At 38.7% G+C, this 20,025-nt stretch overlaps 2 protein-coding genes across 14 annotated transcripts; both read right to left on the bottom strand.

Annotated features, from left to right (window-relative positions):
- Nucleotides 1–553: 553 nt before the first annotated feature.
- Nucleotides 554–18,489, bottom strand: LOC109155382 (protein SRC2-like). Its single transcript, XM_019303077.1, has 2 exons — nt 18,484–18,489; nt 554–1,653 (listed from the first exon to the last, which is right to left on the bottom strand). The coding sequence occupies exon 2, from the start codon at nt 1,640–1,642 to the stop codon at nt 743–745; it is 900 nt and encodes a 299-aa protein (XP_019158622.1). The 5' UTR covers nt 1,643–1,653; nt 18,484–18,489; the 3' UTR covers nt 554–742.
- LOC109155380 (pentatricopeptide repeat-containing protein At3g24000, mitochondrial) lies at nt 3,259–19,072 on the bottom strand. 13 transcript variants are annotated; one of them, XM_019303073.1, is made up of 7 exons: nt 18,715–19,072; nt 17,536–17,701; nt 17,347–17,423; nt 15,336–17,260; nt 9,617–9,869; nt 9,429–9,538; nt 9,102–9,359 (listed from the first exon to the last, which is right to left on the bottom strand). In XM_019303073.1, the coding sequence occupies exons 2-4, from the start codon at nt 17,696–17,698 to the stop codon at nt 15,677–15,679; spliced, it is 1,824 nt and encodes a 607-aa protein (XP_019158618.1). In that variant the 5' UTR covers nt 17,699–17,701; nt 18,715–19,072; the 3' UTR covers nt 9,102–9,359; nt 9,429–9,538; nt 9,617–9,869; nt 15,336–15,676. The 13 variants fall into 13 exon arrangements, with proteins under 13 accessions (XP_019158611.1, XP_019158610.1, XP_019158618.1 ...); XM_019303066.1 differs by lacking the exon at nt 9,102–9,359 and adding an exon at nt 3,259–3,323 and having other exon boundaries at nt 15,336–17,701; XM_019303065.1 differs by lacking the exon at nt 9,102–9,359 and adding an exon at nt 5,794–6,297 and having other exon boundaries at nt 15,336–17,701.
- Between the last annotated feature and the right edge of the window lie 953 nt (nt 19,073–20,025).

The following is a 20,025-nucleotide window of genomic DNA, read 5'->3' as shown; positions in this document are numbered from 1 at the left end:
ACTAGTTATACCTTCTAATTAATTCAATCAACTAACAGCTAACAGCCATTTACCAAACATGGTCTATATATATTTCATTTAACTACAGACATATAATTTATTAATTGAATACACATAATATGTTGATTTTTTTGTCCATAATGTAAGGTAGGCGTTGATTCATAATATAACAAGGAAAATATACTCCCATTTTAAACTCCCAACTTGTACTCCCTCTCACATGCTTTTGATGTAGACATTTTTCAGTGGACCCACATGATGAAAATAACCAATCCTGGTTTGCCACTTCAAGGAGTATAAATAAGGGAGTAGAATTTTGGGAGTCTATGAAGTAGAACTCATATAACAATTGGTATAGAATCTTAATAAACTCGGAGAACGAGTAACCCACTAAATTTAAACTAGCTAGCTATTCAATTTTGATCATCAAATATATCAATTTCAGACTTATCAAACTAAAATTTTTCAATTCTAATTTTAAAATCTTTCAATTTTATTGGATTAGTCCATTCATTTTGAGTTACAATTCACACAACTAAAAAAAAAAACATGGGAGTACAATAGAAGCAACCAAAAATGTTGGATGCTTGTTCCTTCGTTCATGATTCAATTCAGACGCGGTAATAATAATGTAGTAAAAGTGTTCTCAAGATTCTTCAAATATAACCTATATCATAAATAAAATATAAATAATAATAGAAATATAACAAATTATAGAAGTTAAAATAGCAAATTAAAGGTTTTAGAAATCATAGCCGCCCATATCCCCAACCCCCTCCGAGTAGCCTTCGTCGTAGGCCGCCATTTCTCCGGCGTTGGACATCATATCTCCGACCACCAATCCTCCTAGTAGCCCTGCTCCCAACCCTAGCCCCGCCGCGCCTCCCAATCCAAACTTGCTCTTTTTAGGCGCCTCCTGCTGCTGCACGGGTTGATATCCGCCGTACCCGGCGCCGGGAGGTGGCGGATAACCGTACCCATGAGTCGGCGGCGGCGGATATCCGTACCCAGGTTGCGGTGGGCAAGCCACCCCCGGCCCCATTTGGGAATACCCACCATATCCCGCCGCTGGGTACCCTCCCGCCGCTCCCGGTGGCGCGTCGTATCCCATACCGGGAGGTGGCGCGTATGGCACACTGGACCCCGCCCTGGCCGCTTCCGGCGGAGGATACGCCGCCGCAAATTGCCCCACCCCGTAATTCTCACCCTGCGTAAACTTCTCCCCAAATTTGTACGAAAATTTCAGCGTCCCCTTCTTCTTCTCCGTCCGAGCGGTAATCACCTCAAATTCCATCACCCTCCCGGCGCCGTCGGAATCCTTGGACCATTTGGCAAACAGATCGTCGACGGGGACTCTGACCACCCCGATGTCCTTATTCCCGAAGGTCCGCTCAGATACGAGCTGGAAATGGAGGAACCCGGCGCCGGGGTTGTTGACGGTGGCCTCGTCGACGACGAATCTCATGTGGTGATTCCATCTCGGAGACGTGCCGGCGTTCTTGTGGACGGGGGTGATGTTTCTAGTATTTTGGTAGCCGATGATGACGGAAACTACGACGAACACGTCCATTTTCGTGAAGGTGTTAACGTCCTTTATGGCGTCGGCGGAGACCACCGTTATATCTAACGGGAGGGAGCACATCGTTACGTTTCCTCTCAAATATGGGAAGACGTTACAACTTACAATATTATGTTCGTTTTTTTGGTTGTATGGAAACAGAGACGACATATATGTGTGTATATATATATATAGTATATACCAACCATTAGATAAGGACAAAAGTGCTTCATCAATCATGAACCCACTTTTACGAATATTACATAAATAAATTACACTTTTCATTCCAAAATTACACAATAATTATAACATTCTGTCTCTAATTGTGGGTCATATTTATTTTTATCTCTAAGTTATCATTGACGATGCATTTTTATCTATTTACTAACAAAACATTAAGAACGTAATTTGCAAAATTAGTATAATTTAGAGACGAAATATGAGCACGACAATTTAATAAAATGGCGAAAAGTGCAACGTTAATAATAACTTAGAGGCGAAAAACAAACACAACTAATACTTAGGGATGAATTTTATAATTACTCTATAACTTAGAGATTAAAAGTATAATTTTTTTTCAATATTATATTTGCGCATTAAATCATAATGTTTGGTTTCTAGTTTTCTAATATTATTATTATAACGTTGTTTGAGGTAGGAAAATGCTTCACAGTTCACACTAGACGGAATTCTCACTTGTTAACGTGTCTTACTTTAATTGACGTAAATCAAGAAGGTAAAAATGTCACTCTATAACAATTAATTAATAGGCTTATAGATTTAAAATTTTGAATATTTATATCTAGTCATAATTTTATTTAAATTTAAAAAATTTTGTGAAAAAATTCAATGGTTTGTATTTTGTGATAATTATATATATATATATATATATATATATATATATATATATATATATATATATATATATATATATATATATATATATATATATCGAATTATAATATCTAACTTTAAAAGTAATTTAGTATTTTGTTATCAATGGTTAACTATAATATTTAAACATTCTTGTATATATGTAAAATGATATTTTTTTTAAGTTTCATTTTAAATTTTTAGTTGTATAAAGTAGATATTTTGATATATAGTTTATGTTTTTTATTTTTAAAAATGATGTCATGTTGTAATTTTATATACAAAGTTTAGCACTAAACTCTTTAATATGGCACACTTTTTACAAAAATTAAACATTATCTAACCTTAAAATTGCATTAAAGGTTTTAATATAATTGAAATGGAGACCTTTGAGTGATATCCTCCCTATTACTAAAAAATTGCTTATAAAGAGCGTAGATGTTGATCCCCTTTGTGCCATGAGTGGGATCATGCATGAGGACACCATGCATTCTTTGGTGTTATGTGATTTTGCAAGAGCCATTTGGAGAGAATCTCACCTTCCAATCTCCACCATTGTGACAAATGTTTTTCATTCTTGGTTTGAAGATATCGGCTTTGCATTTCCAATGTATCCATGTTCATACAAAATAAATTTGCCTACAATATAACATGTTGCTTAAATATATGTTGATTAACGAATCGACACAATCGTTTCCAAGAAAGAGAAATGTGTTCTTATAAATACTTGTATAGCTTTCAAACCCAAATACCCATGGTATAAGATCATAGTCATAGTTCGATATTCAATCTCATATTAGAATGTATTTACACTACAATCTTACTTGAGAGATTTCACCTTCAAATACTAGGAGTGCAATAAAGGTTCGCGTTGTTCATACATACGAGGTTCCTAAAAGAAGAGGGAGCGATGTCATAAAATGCAAAGAAATTGTCTTCCATGATTCAAAGGTATTTTTTAAGCTTATTCTGTACATGAATTTTCAATTACAAAAAGTAGCATCTACATTAAATTCTTTATATATACATGGACTTGTTGTTCATTCTCACCTATCAAAAGAGTATGTTGAGAAGTTTCTGACAAGGTTTAAGGAAGGAAAGATGTACGGTGTGAATTTTTTTTTGGTTATTACAAACTTTTACACATACGAGACAAGTTCTCATTGATATATGATCAAATTTAATCATCAAATTAAACTATTGTCAAGGAGTACAAGAATGGAAATTTTCTCAGGTTTGTATAAGTTGAAATCTTTTTCATCCTTGAAAGAAAAAGGATCCTATAATGACAAGAAATTAATTGGTATGTACAATTTTTGCAGCATGTACAATGACTGTATCTTCTATTGCAGTGGTTATCTTTTGGTGCTGTAGAATGTCATTTAGTTGTTATAGCTACTTCCTATATATGTTGATATATCATACTGATGGGATATTGGGGGTTGGACTTGGCCCACTTGGCTGTGGATGGTATTTAGGAGGGGGTTCAAGAAGAAAGGAGGGTTTAGGCCTGGGCGTGTGCATGGCAGACGCGTAGGATGGTCGAGGTGGCGTGTGCATGGCTGGCGGCATACATGGTGGGATATGGATGGCGTGGCGGCGACATACATGGCGGGTTACGGATGGCATGGAGGCGGACGTGCATGGTAGACGTGCAAGGGGGTCGAGGCGGCGTGCGGTGTGCATGGGATTAACGTGCGATGTGGCGACTAGCATGCGACACGCTGAGTGTTGCGCGGTGTTTGGATTACATGGCGACGAATGCAGGGCTTGGTGCGCACAGGGGGGAGAGGCAGTTCGCATATGCTCAAGGGGGGATGGGACACGTGGGTGGTGGAGGTGGATGTATGCAGGATGTCGTACACGCGGACGGCTTGGGGGATCCTGTGGCAATGTAAAAGGGGGGGGGGGGGGGGGGGGGAGGGGTTGTGGTCTGTTTAGGACATCAGACAGAGACACAAGGATTACTGTAGCCTGGTGGTCTGAGTCTTCCTCCTTCAATGGGGTAGTTAAAGTTCAATTCTTCCAAGGGTATTATTTATTTATTAGTTTCTAGTTCAAGTTATTTAGTTTATTTATTTTATTCTGTTGGGCCGCTACTCTTGGGCTTCGTCCATCGGGATTTTCTGTGTATATTTACTAGCCCTCATGCCCCCCGTAATAAAATTGTGATCTTCCTGTTCCTGTTTCTATTTTGTATCCGGTTTATGGTGGATCCGGTTTCAATAATGCCATCACATACTACTTATACCTTGTATTCTTTCCGTTGTTAATACACATTGTTTATAATTTCCTTCATGGTATCAAGAGCTAAAATCTAATGGAAAAATTTTTCCCCAGTCTATAACATGGCTATGATACCTCCATCATTGTCCATCTCAATGCACCAACTCATTTTCACATAAAGTTGACTACCTCCAATTTTTTAGTTTGGATATGGCAAATTGAATCCATGCTAGTTGAACATAATCTTGTAGGATATATTGACGGTACGACACCAACTCTAACTCAATATCTTGATGTTGCTCGTACAAATATTAATCCATCACACACTAGTTGGTTCAAGCAAGATCAAATTCTAGTTAGTGCCATTTTGGAGAACTATTCAGATACTCTTCAATCGCTAATACCCTTTGTGTCCACTGCTCGGGATGCATGGAATAGGTTAGCATTAAGTTGTGCTTCCACATCTCGCGGCCGAGTTGTTTCAGTCAAAGCAAAGCTTACGAAGAATCCAAAAGGTTAAAGAGCCGTTTTTGAATATTTGTGTGATGTGTGTCGTTGTAGATGACCTAGCTCTTGTGCAAAGCCCTATCTCTTATGAAGATCTCACCGTTCATATCATTATGCAACTTGGGGATGAATACAACACCATTGCTCCTGCATTTCGTGTGAGGGAAACCATAAAGAGACTTTTGTAGTTTGCAAACAAGAAAATTGTTGTCAATATACCCTGGTGGTTGTTTCATATAAACATTCTCACTTAGACAACCATTGAGGAAGACATTGTGAACATCAAGTTGTCTAATAGACCAATCTTTTTTTTTATAGTAGGAGATAAGAGAAGTCTTAATGTGGTTGGTTTGATCATCGAATTGAAAGTATCAAAATAATCTTCTTCTTCAACCTGATTGAATCCTTTTGCAACAAGTCTGGCTTTGTATTGTTCAATTGTCTCATCAACTTTTCTCTTGATTCGAAACACTCATTTTCATCCAATAACATTCATAGGGCCCACGTCCCGGCCCGACAGAGCATGTGAGAGGGGGTAAATCACAATACCTATAATCCCAACACTACTGCTGGCGAGTTTCAAACTTTGGTCTCTTATCCCAAATACTGCCTACTAAACCATTGAACTAAGCTCGTGCGGTCAATAACGTTCATATCTTATTCATTTGGAGCTAGTTTCCAAGTGTTGTTGTGTAGTAGAACGCTGAATTATTTGTCTATTGTTGTTTGCCATTCAAAGCTCTTCACGGCTTGAGACTAGTAGGTGGGCTTGGAATCTTCTACACATGCAATCAAAACTTTGTTACCTGTAGAGCCACGAGTCATGTGAATATGTGATGAAGTACCATAGGATGTGTTCATTGAGCCGGAGCTGGTAGTTGGCGTCATGGGGGTTTTGAAGGAACGTCTAGTGGATACTCGAGTGTGAATTTCAACGTGGGATTGGGGGTGGCGTCGACACAGTCGTGTCTAGGGGGTGTCATAGTCGTGTCCTTTTATGTCTAGGTGACGCGGCTATGACACGGGGTGACACGACCATGTGTTTTGCTGGCAGTGTGGTCTGTTTGGGATGCTAACAATAGCCCACTATAATGCATCTCGGACACGAATAAGAACCTATGGAGAAGTATTTGCTGCAAAAAGGAAAAGATTCTCATCAAATCATATATGACATACAATAAAAATCTTTTCAGTATTGAGATTCAAACAACGATATCCTCAAGACAACTCTGGGTAACCAAGAAAGATAGGTGGGGTAGATCGAAACTCTATTTTGTGCTTGTTATAGGGATGAAGATAAAGAAAAATAGGCAACCAAAGACACAAAGAAATGAATAGTCAGAATTTTCTTTGTTAACAAGAGCATAGGACTCATATTGGTTAGGGTGGCAGCGGGCATACAATTAATAAGAAAAACTGCAGTTTCATAGGCATAGGTCCAATACTTAGGAGGAACAGAAGCTTGGGCAAGCAAGGTGAGACCGGTTTCGACAATGTGCCTATGGCGTCTTTCTACACGTCCATTTTGTTCATGCTGTTAAGCACATGATTGACGGTAATTTATCCCTAGGTTAGACAAAGAATTTGTCTAACTTTTTGTATTCTCCCCCTTGATCAAATAAAACGACTTTAATTTTACAAGAGAAAGTTCGCTCAACCAATGCTTGAAACCTATGGAAAGTTGAATAAATACGTGCATTTAGTTTTATGGGAAAGAACAAGATATACAGAGAGTAATCATCAACAAAAATGACAAATCAATGATAACCCTCGTTAGATAGAATTAGGGATGACCAACAAATGTCTGTGTAAACCAAATTTCATACATCAGAACTAGACTTATTGACCCTTTCTAGTGGAAATCATGAGTTTTCCCTAGTTGGCACGCAGTACAAAGAGAATTAATGTTATTTAATGATTTAGACACCAGACTGTGACGCAATATATTGTGTAAAACTCTTGAGTGAGGGTGACCAAAGCGATTGTGCCAAACTTCTAAAGGTGCTTTAGATGTAATGAATGCAATTGAATTTTGTATTTGAAGTTTGTACCCCCCACCGAGCTTTCTCCCTTAAGTAGAATTTGGGTGGTGTTGAGATCTTTTACAACAAAAAAGGAGAGGTGAAACTCAAAGAAGACATTATTATTAGTCGTGAAACATTTAACAGATATGAGAGAGTTGGTTATGGTAGGAACATGTAATACATTTTGTAACCGTAAGACATGTAGACAAAAGGAGAGGATATAGAAGTATGCACAATACTAGAAATATTCAAATCTATGTCATTGTCAACTCGAAGAGTGTCGTTCCTTTTGTATTCTTCTACTCGTTGCAACAAGGAGGGATCCGGGGTAGCATGATGGGTGCCACCACTGTCTGGGAACCAGTTTTGAGATAATGGTACAGTAGCTAGATCGTTAGAGTAAGTCATTTGTGCTTGAGAATCGGTTGCACCTAAATACCTCCTATAGCATTGTAAAACAGTATGACCAAAATTGTTATAGATTTGGCACTTTAAAACATAGTTATGGCCACACTGCAACCTTAGCCTCCTATATGTCCACGACTACAACCATGAGGTCTCCGGGTAGGTTGTTTTGAACGTGAGGTAGCAGGTGGTCCTTGTTGAGCGACAAGAGCTGCAGGTGGTTGTGGGGAAGCCGGCAGAGGAATATCGTCAGTGTAGATGAACTGATGGGCGGTGAGATAGTTGTTTAGTTAGTAAATTGTCACCGATTCTTTTGTGGTTAATGAAGAGACCATCGCACGGTACTCATGGTGGAGGTCTTTAAACAGGTATAGATTCTGCTCATCTAAACCTATTGGTCGGTCATCTTCTGCAAATAGTCCAATTAAAACCATGTCTTTGCCAAGATATTCACTCGTAGTGCAATTCTCTTGGCACAAGGGCTGCAGCTAACTAAGGAGACTTAGAGTGCGAGCCCATGAGGTGAACCCAAACGCAACTTCAATAGCTTTCCGTAGGCCTGGGACATTGCATGTCCCACAACAACATACATAACTTCATGGGACAAAGACAAGATGAGCATGGACAAAATAGAGGAATCCTAATAGACCCAATTTTCGGACACAGGATTTACTACAACGGAACACCCATCTAGAGCCTGAACAAAGGAAGCCAGGCACCAAGAACATGCCATCAATGAATACTGCGAAACAAATGAACAAGCTGAGTTTTCCAGAATAAATAATTGGAGAGCTTTTCAAAATAAATAATTGGATGGCGTAAGTTTGAGGGAGATAAAGTAATGGGCTATCTATAGAATATTTATTGGGGGGGGGGGGGGGGGGGGGTTGCCATGAATTGTGTTGGTCTACTGATACCAAATGAGAACAAGAATTTCTAGAGAGAGTTTTATTATTGACCAATCCAAAGGTTATGATTAATAAAAAGTAAATAAATTCACTACAATACATAATCCTAATAAAGTTAATGAGTTTTTTTTTTTTTTTTTTTTTTTTTTTTGAAAACCAATGAACTTCATTAGCTTAAGTAGCAATATCCGACAAAATTACATCATATAGATAAGGGGGTGCAAGGAAACCAAACCCTACAACTATGAATACACCTTCCCTAGCTGCTTTAAGAATGCATGTGGAATTCAATGCAATTCTACTACGGCATTGGGTTCAGTTTTATTGTTGCTTTAATTGTCATCAGATCAGTATAGTTAGTGAGATTGAAATTGATGGAAATGGTAAAGTTGATATGTTGAATGGTTATTAGCTATTACTCAATGGTAGTGAACCACTGAACCCCTCGTCACTTGAGTCTCTTATGTACTCTGTAGTGTATTGTTTCTAATGAAAATCCAGTGCTTATTTCTCTGACAGTGAATATCATGTGCCTTTTACTGTATTGATGGACCTTGGCTGTGAATTATAATTGTATAAATAAATAAAAAATAAAAATTACAGTTCAATAGAGTGCAAATACTTGGCCAAAATACCTAACAGCCATTTCAAAAGACCTGCAACTTCAGCACATTTAAGTGCTAATCAACAGCCAAAATACCTTTCAGAATTACACAACAGTAACATCAAAATAAACATATGACTAGTGACTAATGCGGATGCTCCTCCTTTTTTTGGCTGAGTTTTCTTAGCAGCAGTAAATCCTCGGGAAATTTGGTACTCCGTGGTGAATCAATGACACGTTGATACCCGGGAGGCCTAGAATGGATGAAAGTAATTTAGTGAATTTAAATGCAACAAGAATAAAATATGGTTGAATAAACTTACCATTTCTTCTGGCTATGGATGGTTCTGCATTCTTGTGGATTAGGATTCTAAATCTGCTGGGTTCAAGATTTTGCAGCTGTTGCAGCTACAGTTGAGGAACTTGTGATCCTCTGGCATTTTAGTGCAGTTAATTTATAACAAAGTCAGTAAATATTCAATAATTGAAACAAATGTAATTGATTATTTACCTTCATAGTAGACGTCTTCTTGTAAGTTGTTTTATTATGCTCAGCCATGCCACAAACAGAACATCTCTTTTTCTCCCCAACCTTTCTCAACTTGGTGGAACTTAAACTCATCTCATTCTCAGTCTTGTCCCTTTTCTTTAGTTTTTTTGGTCTTCCAGGTTGTGACTTGTACTTGGAGTAAAGGGTGGGGGAAACCAGTCTTAGTCCACATGACATATCTGATGGAGTAATGGCCATAATCAGTAGCTCATAACTGCTAAGATAGGCATTCACAGTGTAACAGTGATGTGATTAGAGAAAACCTTTCAGAATTCTTCACTTAAACAGTAATCCACATCCACTTCATAATCTGGTAGGATCAAGGGCTTATCACTATGCCAAAAGTTACCACTTGTTAGGATCAAGTGTTTACCACTATGTCAAAAATTACCACTTTGTTAGGATCAAAGCACTTATCACTACACCAAAAGTTATAGCTAGTAGCAAAGATGCAACTTTATTTCCTTGTAGACCACCATCATTTTCGAGAGGCAGGTGCTGGACTTGGCCCTTCACTGGCCTCCGCCCAACAATCCTCCTAGCCACCAATTGATGGACCTGGCCCTTTACAAGCCTCCGCCCAATATAATCCCATATATCTTGTTCAAAATTTTGACATATTTCAATCTCTCTGTTACCACTTTGTTAGGATCAAAGCACTTATCACTACACCAAAAGCTATAGCTAGTAGCAAAGATGCAACTTTATTTCCTTGATAGACCACCATCATTTTCGAGAGGCAGGTGCTGGACTTGGCCCTTCACTGGCCTCCGCCCAACAATCCTCCTAGCCACCAATTGATGGACCTGGCCCTTTACAAGCCTCCGCCCAATATAATCCCATATATCTTGTTCAAAATTTTGACATATTTCAATCTCTCTGTTACCACTTTGTTAGGATCAAAGCACTTATCACTACACCAAAAGCTATAGCTAGTAGCAAAGATGCAACTTTATTTCCTTATAGACCACCATCATTTTCGAGAGGCAGGTGCTGGACTTGGCCCTTTCACTGGCCTCCGCCCAACAATCCTCCTAGCCACCAATTGATGGACCTGGCCCTTTACAAGCCTCCGCCCAATATAATCCCATATATCTTGTTCAAAATTTTGACATATTTCAATCTCTCTGTTACCACTTTGTTAGGATCAAAGCACTTATCACTACACCAAAAGCTATAGCTAGTAGCAAAGATGCAACTTTATTTCCTTATAGACCACCATCATTTTCGAGAGGCAGGTGCTGGACTTGGCCCTTCACTGGCCTCCGCCCAACAATCCTCCTAGCCACCAATTGATGGACCTGGCCCTTTACAAGCCTCCGCCCAATATAATCCCATATATCTTGTTCAAAATTTTGACATATTTCAATCTCTCTGTTACCACTTTGTTAGGATCAAAGCACTTATCACTACACCAAAAGCTATAGCTAGTAGCAAAGATGCAACTTTATTTCCTTATAGACCACCATCATTTTCGAGAGGCAGGTGCTGGACTTGGCCCTTCACTGGCCTCCGCCCAACAATCCTCCTAGCCACCAATTGATGGACCTGGCCCTTTACAAGCCTCCGCCCAATATAATCCCATATATCTTGTTCAAAATTTTGACATATTTCAATCTCTCTGTTACCACTTTGTTAGGATCAAAGCACTTATCACTACACCAAAAGCTATAGCTAGTAGCAAAGATGCAACTTTATTTCCTTATAGACCACCATCATTTTCGAGAGGCAGGTGCTGGACTTGGCCCTTCACTGGCCTCCGCCCAACAATCCTCCTAGCCACCAATTGATGGACCTGGCCCTTTACAAGCCTCCGCCCAATATAATCCCATATATCTTGTTCAAAATTTTGACATATTTCAATCTCTCTGTTACCACTTTGTTAGGATCAAAGCACTTATCACTACACCAAAAGCTATAGCTAGTAGCAAAGATGCAACTTTATTTCCTTATAGACCACCATCATTTTCGAGAGGCAGGTGCTGGACTTGGCCCTTCACTGGCCTCCGCCCAACAATCCTCCTAGCCACCAATTGATGGACCTGGCCCTTTACAAGCCTCCGCCCAATATAATCCCATATATCTTGTTCAAAATTTTGACATATTTCAATCTCTCTGTTACCACTTTGTTAGGATCAAAGCACTTATCACTACACCAAAAGCTATAGCTAGTAGCAAAGATGCAACTTTATTTCCTTATAGACCACCATCATTTTCGAGAGGCAGGTGCTGGACTTGGCCCTTCACTGGCCTCCGCCCAACAATCCTCCTAGCCACCAATTGATGGACCTGGCCCTTTACAAGCCTCCGCCCAATATAATCCCATATATCTTGTTCAAAATTTTGACATATTTCAATCTCTCTGTTACCACTTTGTTAGGATCAAAGCACTTATCACTACACCAAAAGCTATAGCTAGTAGCAAAGATGCAACTTTATTTCCTTATAGACCACCATCATTTTCGAGAGGCAGGTGCTGGACTTGGCCCTTCACTGGCCTCCGCCCAACAATCCTCCTAGCCACCAATTGATGGACCTGGCCCTTTACAAGCCTCCGCCCAATATAATCCCATATATCTTGTTCAAAATTTTGACATATTTCAATCTCTCTGTTACCACTTTGTTAGGATCAAAGCACTTATCACTACACCAAAAGCTATAGCTAGTAGCAAAGATGCAACTTTATTTCCTTATAGACCACCATCATTTTCGAGAGGCAGGTGCTGGACTTGGCCCTTCACTGGCCTCCGCCCAACAATCCTCCTAGCCACCAATTGATGGACCTGGCCCTTTACAAGCCTCCGCCCAATATAATCCCATATATCTTGTTCAAAATTTTGACATATTTCAATCTCTCTGTTACCACTTTGTTAGGATCAAAGCACTTATCACTACACCAAAAGCTATAGCTAGTAGCAAAGATGCAACTTTATTTCCTTATAGACCACCATCATTTTCGAGAGGCAGGTGCTGGACTTGGCCCTTCACTGGCCTCCGCCCAACAATCCTCCTAGCCACCAATTGATGGACCTGGCCCTTTACAAGCCTCCGCCCAATATAATCCCATATATCTTGTTCAAAATTTTGACATATTTCAATCTCTCTGTTACCACTTTGTTAGGATCAAAGCACTTATCACTACACCAAAAGCTATAGCTAGTAGCAAAGATGCAACTTTATTTCCTTATAGACCACCATCATTTTCGAGAGGCAGGTGCTGGACTTGGCCCTTCACTGGCCTCCGCCCAACAATCCTCCTAGCCACCAATTGATGGACCTGGCCCTTTACAAGCCTCCGCCCAATATAATCCCATATATCTTGTTCAAAATTTTGACATATTTCAATCTCTCTGTTACCACTTTGTTAGGATCAAAGCACTTATCACTACACCAAAAGCTATAGCTAGTAGCAAAGATGCAACTTTATTTCCTTATAGACCACCATCATTTTCGAGAGGCAGGTGCTGGACTTGGCCCTTCACTGGCCTCCGCCCAACAATCCTCCTAGCCACCAATTGATGGACCTGGCCCTTTACAAGCCTCCGCCCAATATAATCCCATATATCTTGTTCAAAATTTTGACATATTTCAATCTCTCTGTTACCACTTTGTTAGGATCAAAGCACTTATCACTACACCAAAAGCTATAGCTAGTAGCAAAGATGCAACTTTATTTCCTTATAGACCACCATCATTTTCGAGAGGCAGGTGCTGGACTTGGCCCTTCACTGGCCTCCGCCCAACAATCCTCCTAGCCACCAATTGATGGACCTGGCCCTTTACCAGCCTCCGCCCAATATAATCCCATATATCTTGTTCAAAATTTTGACATATTTCAATCTCTCTGTTACTAGGAGCCTCAAAGTTCAGGTCATAGGCATCATTATAAAGTTTTCTGATCTTTGGTGTAAACACATCCCCATATTTAAACCAAAATTGGACCTTCTTATCGTCACATCTTAGGGATTTAACAATCTGTCTAGGACCCACCACAGAGTCACAGACCCCTAATCACCATACCAATAATCAAAATATTCTATCACGCCTAGTCAAGAACAGGATCTGAAACTAGCACACCTCCATGATAATGATGATATAGCTTAATTGTGAACATAATATCTTCTTTACCAGCATCTAAATTATAAAACATAATTAAATACACATACTACAGTCAAATATATTCCACTAAAGGCACACTAACAGAAGCATTCATATTACATATTTAAAGCTAACATCCCATAGCAAGTAATATATAATAATGTTTATATACAATTATAAATTTATAATAATTACAAAACTACAATTAATCATGTATAATGTATTCATGTCCACATTTAAACTCTAACCTTTAACAGTTATGAACTTTATTCATGTCCACCCTTCATCAGTTATGGACACTGTCTAAATACCATATAATGAGCTTTACCTTTAAACTTTGTCTAAATACCATATGAACACTTCCTATTTATTTGTGTACGTGCTGAGTACAGACTATTGAGAATAGCCTCAAACAAAAGCATACAAATCCCAGAAAAATAACAGTAGAATATTCACATGTGTCCCCTAAAGTCCAGTACACATAAACACTTTACATATTAAAAATACGTCCACTTGCCTTGAGAAACAAATGAATTCCCACAAACCACCATTAAGATACTCACTATGTATACATTTAATACCTACAACCCATTAACACATACCACCAGACAAGAATACAAATAATATGTCATAAAAGTAGTTGTATAAACTTACAGTTAGGAGGTCCATCCAGCCCAAGTACTTCCCTACTTGTCATATGCTATTTCTGCCTTTGATTTCTAGGGTTTTCCAATTGTCAATTTTAGGGAATAGGAATGTGTCTACAGCTTTGTTAGGAGGGAATTAGAAGTGGAGATTGCAAAATTATAAGTTTATCCCTAAAATTTCAAGTTTATAAACGTTTGTGGTGTTCTAAGAATTCCGGTCCACCCGTGGGTAAAAAGCACTACCATGGTAACAACTGAAGGGTGGAAAGTGCTACGCGAATAATTGGACTGAGTCAGCTATTAAGCCATAATTCAAGGACCAAAAATGGCATACATACATACATACATATATATATATATATATATATATATATATATATATATATATATATATATATAGGGTTCGGTTCAGGTGAGAACCACTGCTTGGGAGTGTACCTATGAACTCCTATGCACCGCTGAGATGTGAGATTGGACGGCCGAGATCTGAGGAGTGGTGTAATGGTGGATCCAGTGCAGTTGTGTAGTCATGCAGTGATGGGGTGATGTGATGCAGTTATATATATTTATCAGATCAAATCATTATAAACCACAAGATCAGGCAAGATCAACGATGCACAATGGTACACAAGTTCACATGTTAACGGAGGTTCTCATTTGAACCTAATTACATACATACATACATACATACATACATGCATGCATGCATGCATGCATGCACGCACACACACACACACACACACACACACACACACACACACACACACACACACATACATACATATATATATAGCAAACTAGCAATTGCATGTTGGTATAGTATTTTGCTGGTAGCTCATATATGATAAAAGCCACAATAAATATAATTTAAATGAATACAACTACAAAATTGTGTAGCTAACAAGTGATTAACAGCAATCATGGCAATAGCTAACCTCGTATGGAATGGTATCCTATCACATAATCCACATTTCTCTTGGAAATTGTGTCTTCAGCAGTCAATTGTTGCATAGAAAGCAATGTCTTCTGTGCTATCACTAACCTCCAGGTGTCTCTCAAGTCGATTTATCTGTATACTATCATTGAAACAAACTTGAACACCAACCATTGCATAAAAGCAACGAGCTTTGTGCTACCAGCAATCTCCACATGTACAAGAACCATTAGAAAGGTGCTGGAACCGATCGAAGTCTCTCAATAGGATTTCTTCGCCAAGTTGTCAACCACCATCAAAAGAAACTTGAATAGTGTTGCATAAAAGCAATAACCTTTTTTGCTACCAGTAGTCTCCACATGAACAAGAACCATTACAGAAGTGATGGAACCGATTGGTATCTCTCAAGATGATCTCTCTGTCAACCACCTTTGAAACAAATTTAAATGCTGTATGACAATCACTACAAACTCTAATATTCTTCTTGATCCGGATAGTGGATCCAGCCGGAGTATTGAGAAGCCCAAACGCTAAAGCTAGCTTTTCACTATGCTCTTGCAACCTCTCTTCTCTCTCCTGCTGGTCCATAAACCAAAGGGCATGGCTTGTGTCAGGGACATATCCAATTTCCTTAATTTTTTCAGTCATCTTCTTCCACATCTTTCGGATCTCCTCTCTATGTGGATGAGATTCATCATTTGCCACAAACACGTGGACAGCATTCTCAAGTTCCAACCAACTGCATGCAGGTTCTTTCTTTACTCCACTGTCATTCATTGCCTTTCTCACTTTTGCAGCATCACTCAACCTACCAGCAGAGGCATAGATATTGGACAGTAATATGTGGGGTCCTGAATCATAAGGATCAAGTTCAAATACACGCTCAGCAGCAAAGACACCCAACTCCATATTTTTGTGCTTTCTACAAGCTCCAAGCAATGCTTTCCAGATGGCTGCAGTGGGTTCAATTGGCATATCTTTTATGAAACTCTGAGCACGATCTAGTTGACCTGCTCGACCAAGTAAATCAACTATTGTCACATAATGTGAAATATCATATTCTACCTTCATTTTCTTCATTAATTCAAAATAATGCATTCCTTTATCTAGAAGTCCGGAATGGCTACAAGCGGTAAGCACACACAGGAAGGTCACCTCATTAGGCTCAAGTCCCTCTATAAGCATTTCTTCAAAGAGCTCCACAGTTTCCATCCCAAGACCATGTTGAGCACAGGCAGTAAGCATTGAATTCCACGAAACTATGTTCTTTTTTACCAATCGGTAGAAAACTTTTTTGGCATCATTAATGCTACCTGACTTAGCATACATATTGAGAAGAGTATTGCCAACAAAAGCAATAAGTCCTAAGCCTGATTTTATCATATGCCCATGCACCCACTTGCCTTGCTCCAAAGCTCCACTGCATGCACAAGCAGTGAAAATACTTGAAAAAGTATAATGGGTTGGGTAAAAACCACCTCTCTTCATACCTGAGAAAAGATTCACAGCATTCTCTGCTTCCCCTTTTCTAGCATGTCCCGCAATCAAAGCATTCCAAGAAACCTCATTCTTGCTCCTCATTGCCTGAAAGACAAACATTGCCTCTTCCATTTGTCCACATCTGGCATACATATCCAAAAGAGCACTCCCAACATACACATTCTCCTCATATCCATATTTCAAGCAAACCCCATGTATTTGCCTACCAATCATACTATCAGTTGGTGCAGCACCAGCAGACTTGAGAACACTCCCAAAAGTAAACTCATTAGGCATGAACCCAGCCCTCAACATCTCATGAAACATAGCCAATGCCTGAACAGCCCTCTCGTTTTGGGAATATCCAGTAATCAAAGTAGCCCAAGAAACCATATCCCTTTCAGGCATTTCATTGAACACCTGCTGAGCCTCTTGCATACTGTCACACTTGGAATACATATTAATTAGCGTGTTGTAAGGAACAACGTAATGGTTGAACCTGGAACGAACGAAATGCTTGTGAACTACTCTACCTTCTTTGAGTCTTTTACATTCAGCACATTTCTTGATGAGTTTGTGATACAAAGTGGCATCTGGTTCCATTGCACCCCTGTCAATAAGTCCAAGCACCAAAAGCTCCCCATTAGGAGCCTTTCTAAGAAGGTCCTTGTCGTCAATAACATCAAGAGATGAAGTGAAACATTTATGATCAACTTGTACACCTGATCTGATTTCTGAATCTGAGGAATACACCGCAGAAGATGAGGTCTCTGCTAATGATGTGATCAAGAAACGCGTAAAGAGAGCACCGATTTTTGTGGGGATTGTTGCAGTTGAAGAGATGATTGAATTGGCAAAAGCAAGATTTTGTGCATACTTCACCATTGACTGTGGAGGAAAATTCAACAAGTATGAAGGTATGGGCTAAAAAAATAAAAAATAATAAAAACTTTAGTGCAAAAACAAATTGCCTCACAAGATATTCTGTGTTCAGTTAGCATGCTTCAATAAAAAAGAAATTGCCTCACAAGATATTCCCATGTTCATTTAGCATGCTTCAATGCAAAAACAAATGCCTCGCAAGATATTTCTTTGTTCAGATAGCATGCTTCATTCAACAAGAATGAAGGGTTTTTTCATGTCTTCTTAGATACTAACCAAATAAAAAGTGACCCGTTCAGTTCAAGAAAAAAGAACAACAAATCCAGCATAGAAAATTTTATACCAAAGGAAGATCAAGTTGAACCTCAAATTAAGTTTTTTCTCTGAAAAAATGTGAGACCAAATTTTACTTACTTTACAGAGCAAATTGGAAGAAACTCAGAAGGCAATAAAATATTTGTTGGTGAAAGTGTAACAGAATTGACACTATCAATTGTCAAAATTTCAGGAATTATTATTACTCAGTATTCAGCATTGAAACTTCAAGGAAACTGAAAATTTAAGGATCATGTGATGTTTAGAACAGTCATTGTGACACAAAAACTTCTAAAGCAGTTCGGAAAATCCCTAATCCGCAAGGCAGTTCTCGTATATTAGTATATAAAAGTGTAAATTCACTATAAGCACGGTTTAAAGTGCAAAGGATGGAAACGACTTGATCTTCCTATCTCTCTATTGTAACCTACCTCTCGTATGTGAATTTAGAACAGTATAAGAAACACTTATACCTTTTCTCTCAATACAAAACAGTATGTGGAATTTATTATTTTTTTTTTCCTCTTCCTTTGACTAATATTCATCTTCCTTGTATTCTATTCTAGTAGGATTGGGATAAACACAAACACAAAGACACAATATGAAAGAAGTCGAAAAGTAAGCCAAGTTAAAACACAGAGAATGCATAACAAATAACCACGTAGCTTCGAGCTCTACACAAGAAAGGAAAATCAGAAAAATACCTGATCAATTGGCTTTCCTCAGGGTGAGGTCGTAAGATTTTTGCCAAGTCCTTCTAAATAACCAAACATTTACTTTCTTCGGAGTAATAATTTAGTAACTTACTGCCAAGTGCCGCTGCCGGTGTGAGGCGAGGCGATGTTGGCGGACGACGGACGGTGGACGATGGCTGAGATTTCAGATTAGGACTACTGATAGATGATGGGCGGCGAAGGTGAGGATTTTGCAGTCTGCGTCTCAGGCTCTCACCGTCTGCCTATCTGCGGACTGCGGTATGCTTAGCGCAACAGGAGATTGGGGAAAATTCACTCAAATGGCCAAATATTCGTCTTACATTGATTGAACAAAAAACATATGAAGCTTTTAAAATTTGAACGATACTATGAAAAATGCTATTAAAACATTACATGAGAGCCCACGATCTTGTCAAAATCAACATGTAGGATTAACAATTTTTTTAAAAAAAAATGAGTTAGACAATTTGGAAATTTTACATTTTAAGTCAAATTTAAGGTTCATGATTTTCCTGTTTTTAAGTGTGTAATTTCCAAGTGTGTGATTTTTGTGCTTAAGGTGAATGATTTTTGTATTGTGTGCTTAAGGTGTGTCAGTTGTTGAAAACTTAAGTGTCGGTCTAAAACTTTAGATGCGTGATTTTTGTAGTAGTTTTTGTATTGTGTGCTTAAGATGCGTCAGTTGTTGAAAATTTAAGTGTCGGTCTAAAGTTTTAGGTGCGTGATTTTTCTTCTTAAGGTGTGTGATTTGTGTGCTTAAGGTGCATCATTTGTTAAAAGTTAAGGTGCGATGGTCTAAAGTTTTAGGTGTGTGATTTTCCTTCTTAAAGTGCATGATTTTCCTTCTTAAGGTGCGTCGGTCTAAAGTTTTAGGTGTGTGAGTTTTCTTCTTAAGGTGCTTTGTTTTCCTTCTTAAGATGCTTTGTTTTTCCTTCTTAAGAAAAAATAAAATAAAATAAATTTTTATTAATTTTATAAACAATTTCATGAATTCTTTTAGGGTGTGTTTGGAAACCAGGAAAATAATTTTTGAAAATCATTTTCCGGGTTTTTGATGTTTGGTTAGGCAAGGAAAAGAGAAGTCAAAGGAAAATGACTTGAAGTCAATGGAAAATAAGCCCTCTTTTCTGGAAAATGACTTCCCCTTTTTTTTGGGGGAAGTCATTTTCCACTCTTTGTTCTCTTCGGCCATAGACGCTACAACCTCCATCAACACTAGAAAGGGCAAGAGGGGAAGCTGCACCGTCAGAAACTACCGCCGTCGATCTGCTCGTCGTTGCTGCCACGCGGACTACTTCG

Source organism: Ipomoea nil, unplaced genomic scaffold, assembly GCF_001879475.1.
Source record: "Ipomoea nil cultivar Tokyo-kokei standard unplaced genomic scaffold, Asagao_1.1 scaffold2701, whole genome shotgun sequence".
NCBI classification, from domain to species: domain Eukaryota; kingdom Viridiplantae; phylum Streptophyta; class Magnoliopsida; order Solanales; family Convolvulaceae; genus Ipomoea; species Ipomoea nil.
Note: the sequence above shows the minus strand (reverse complement) of the source record. Positions and strands in the feature narration are given on the sequence as shown.

Excerpts from the sequence above, each read along its gene's own strand:
- LOC109155382 (XM_019303077.1), bottom strand. The coding sequence starts at position 1,642 with ATGTGCTCCCTCCCGTTAGATATAACGGTGGTCTCCGCCGACGCCATA.
- LOC109155380 (XM_019303066.1), bottom strand. The coding sequence starts at position 17,698 with ATGGTGAAGTATGCACAAAATCTTGCTTTTGCCAATTCAATCATCTCT.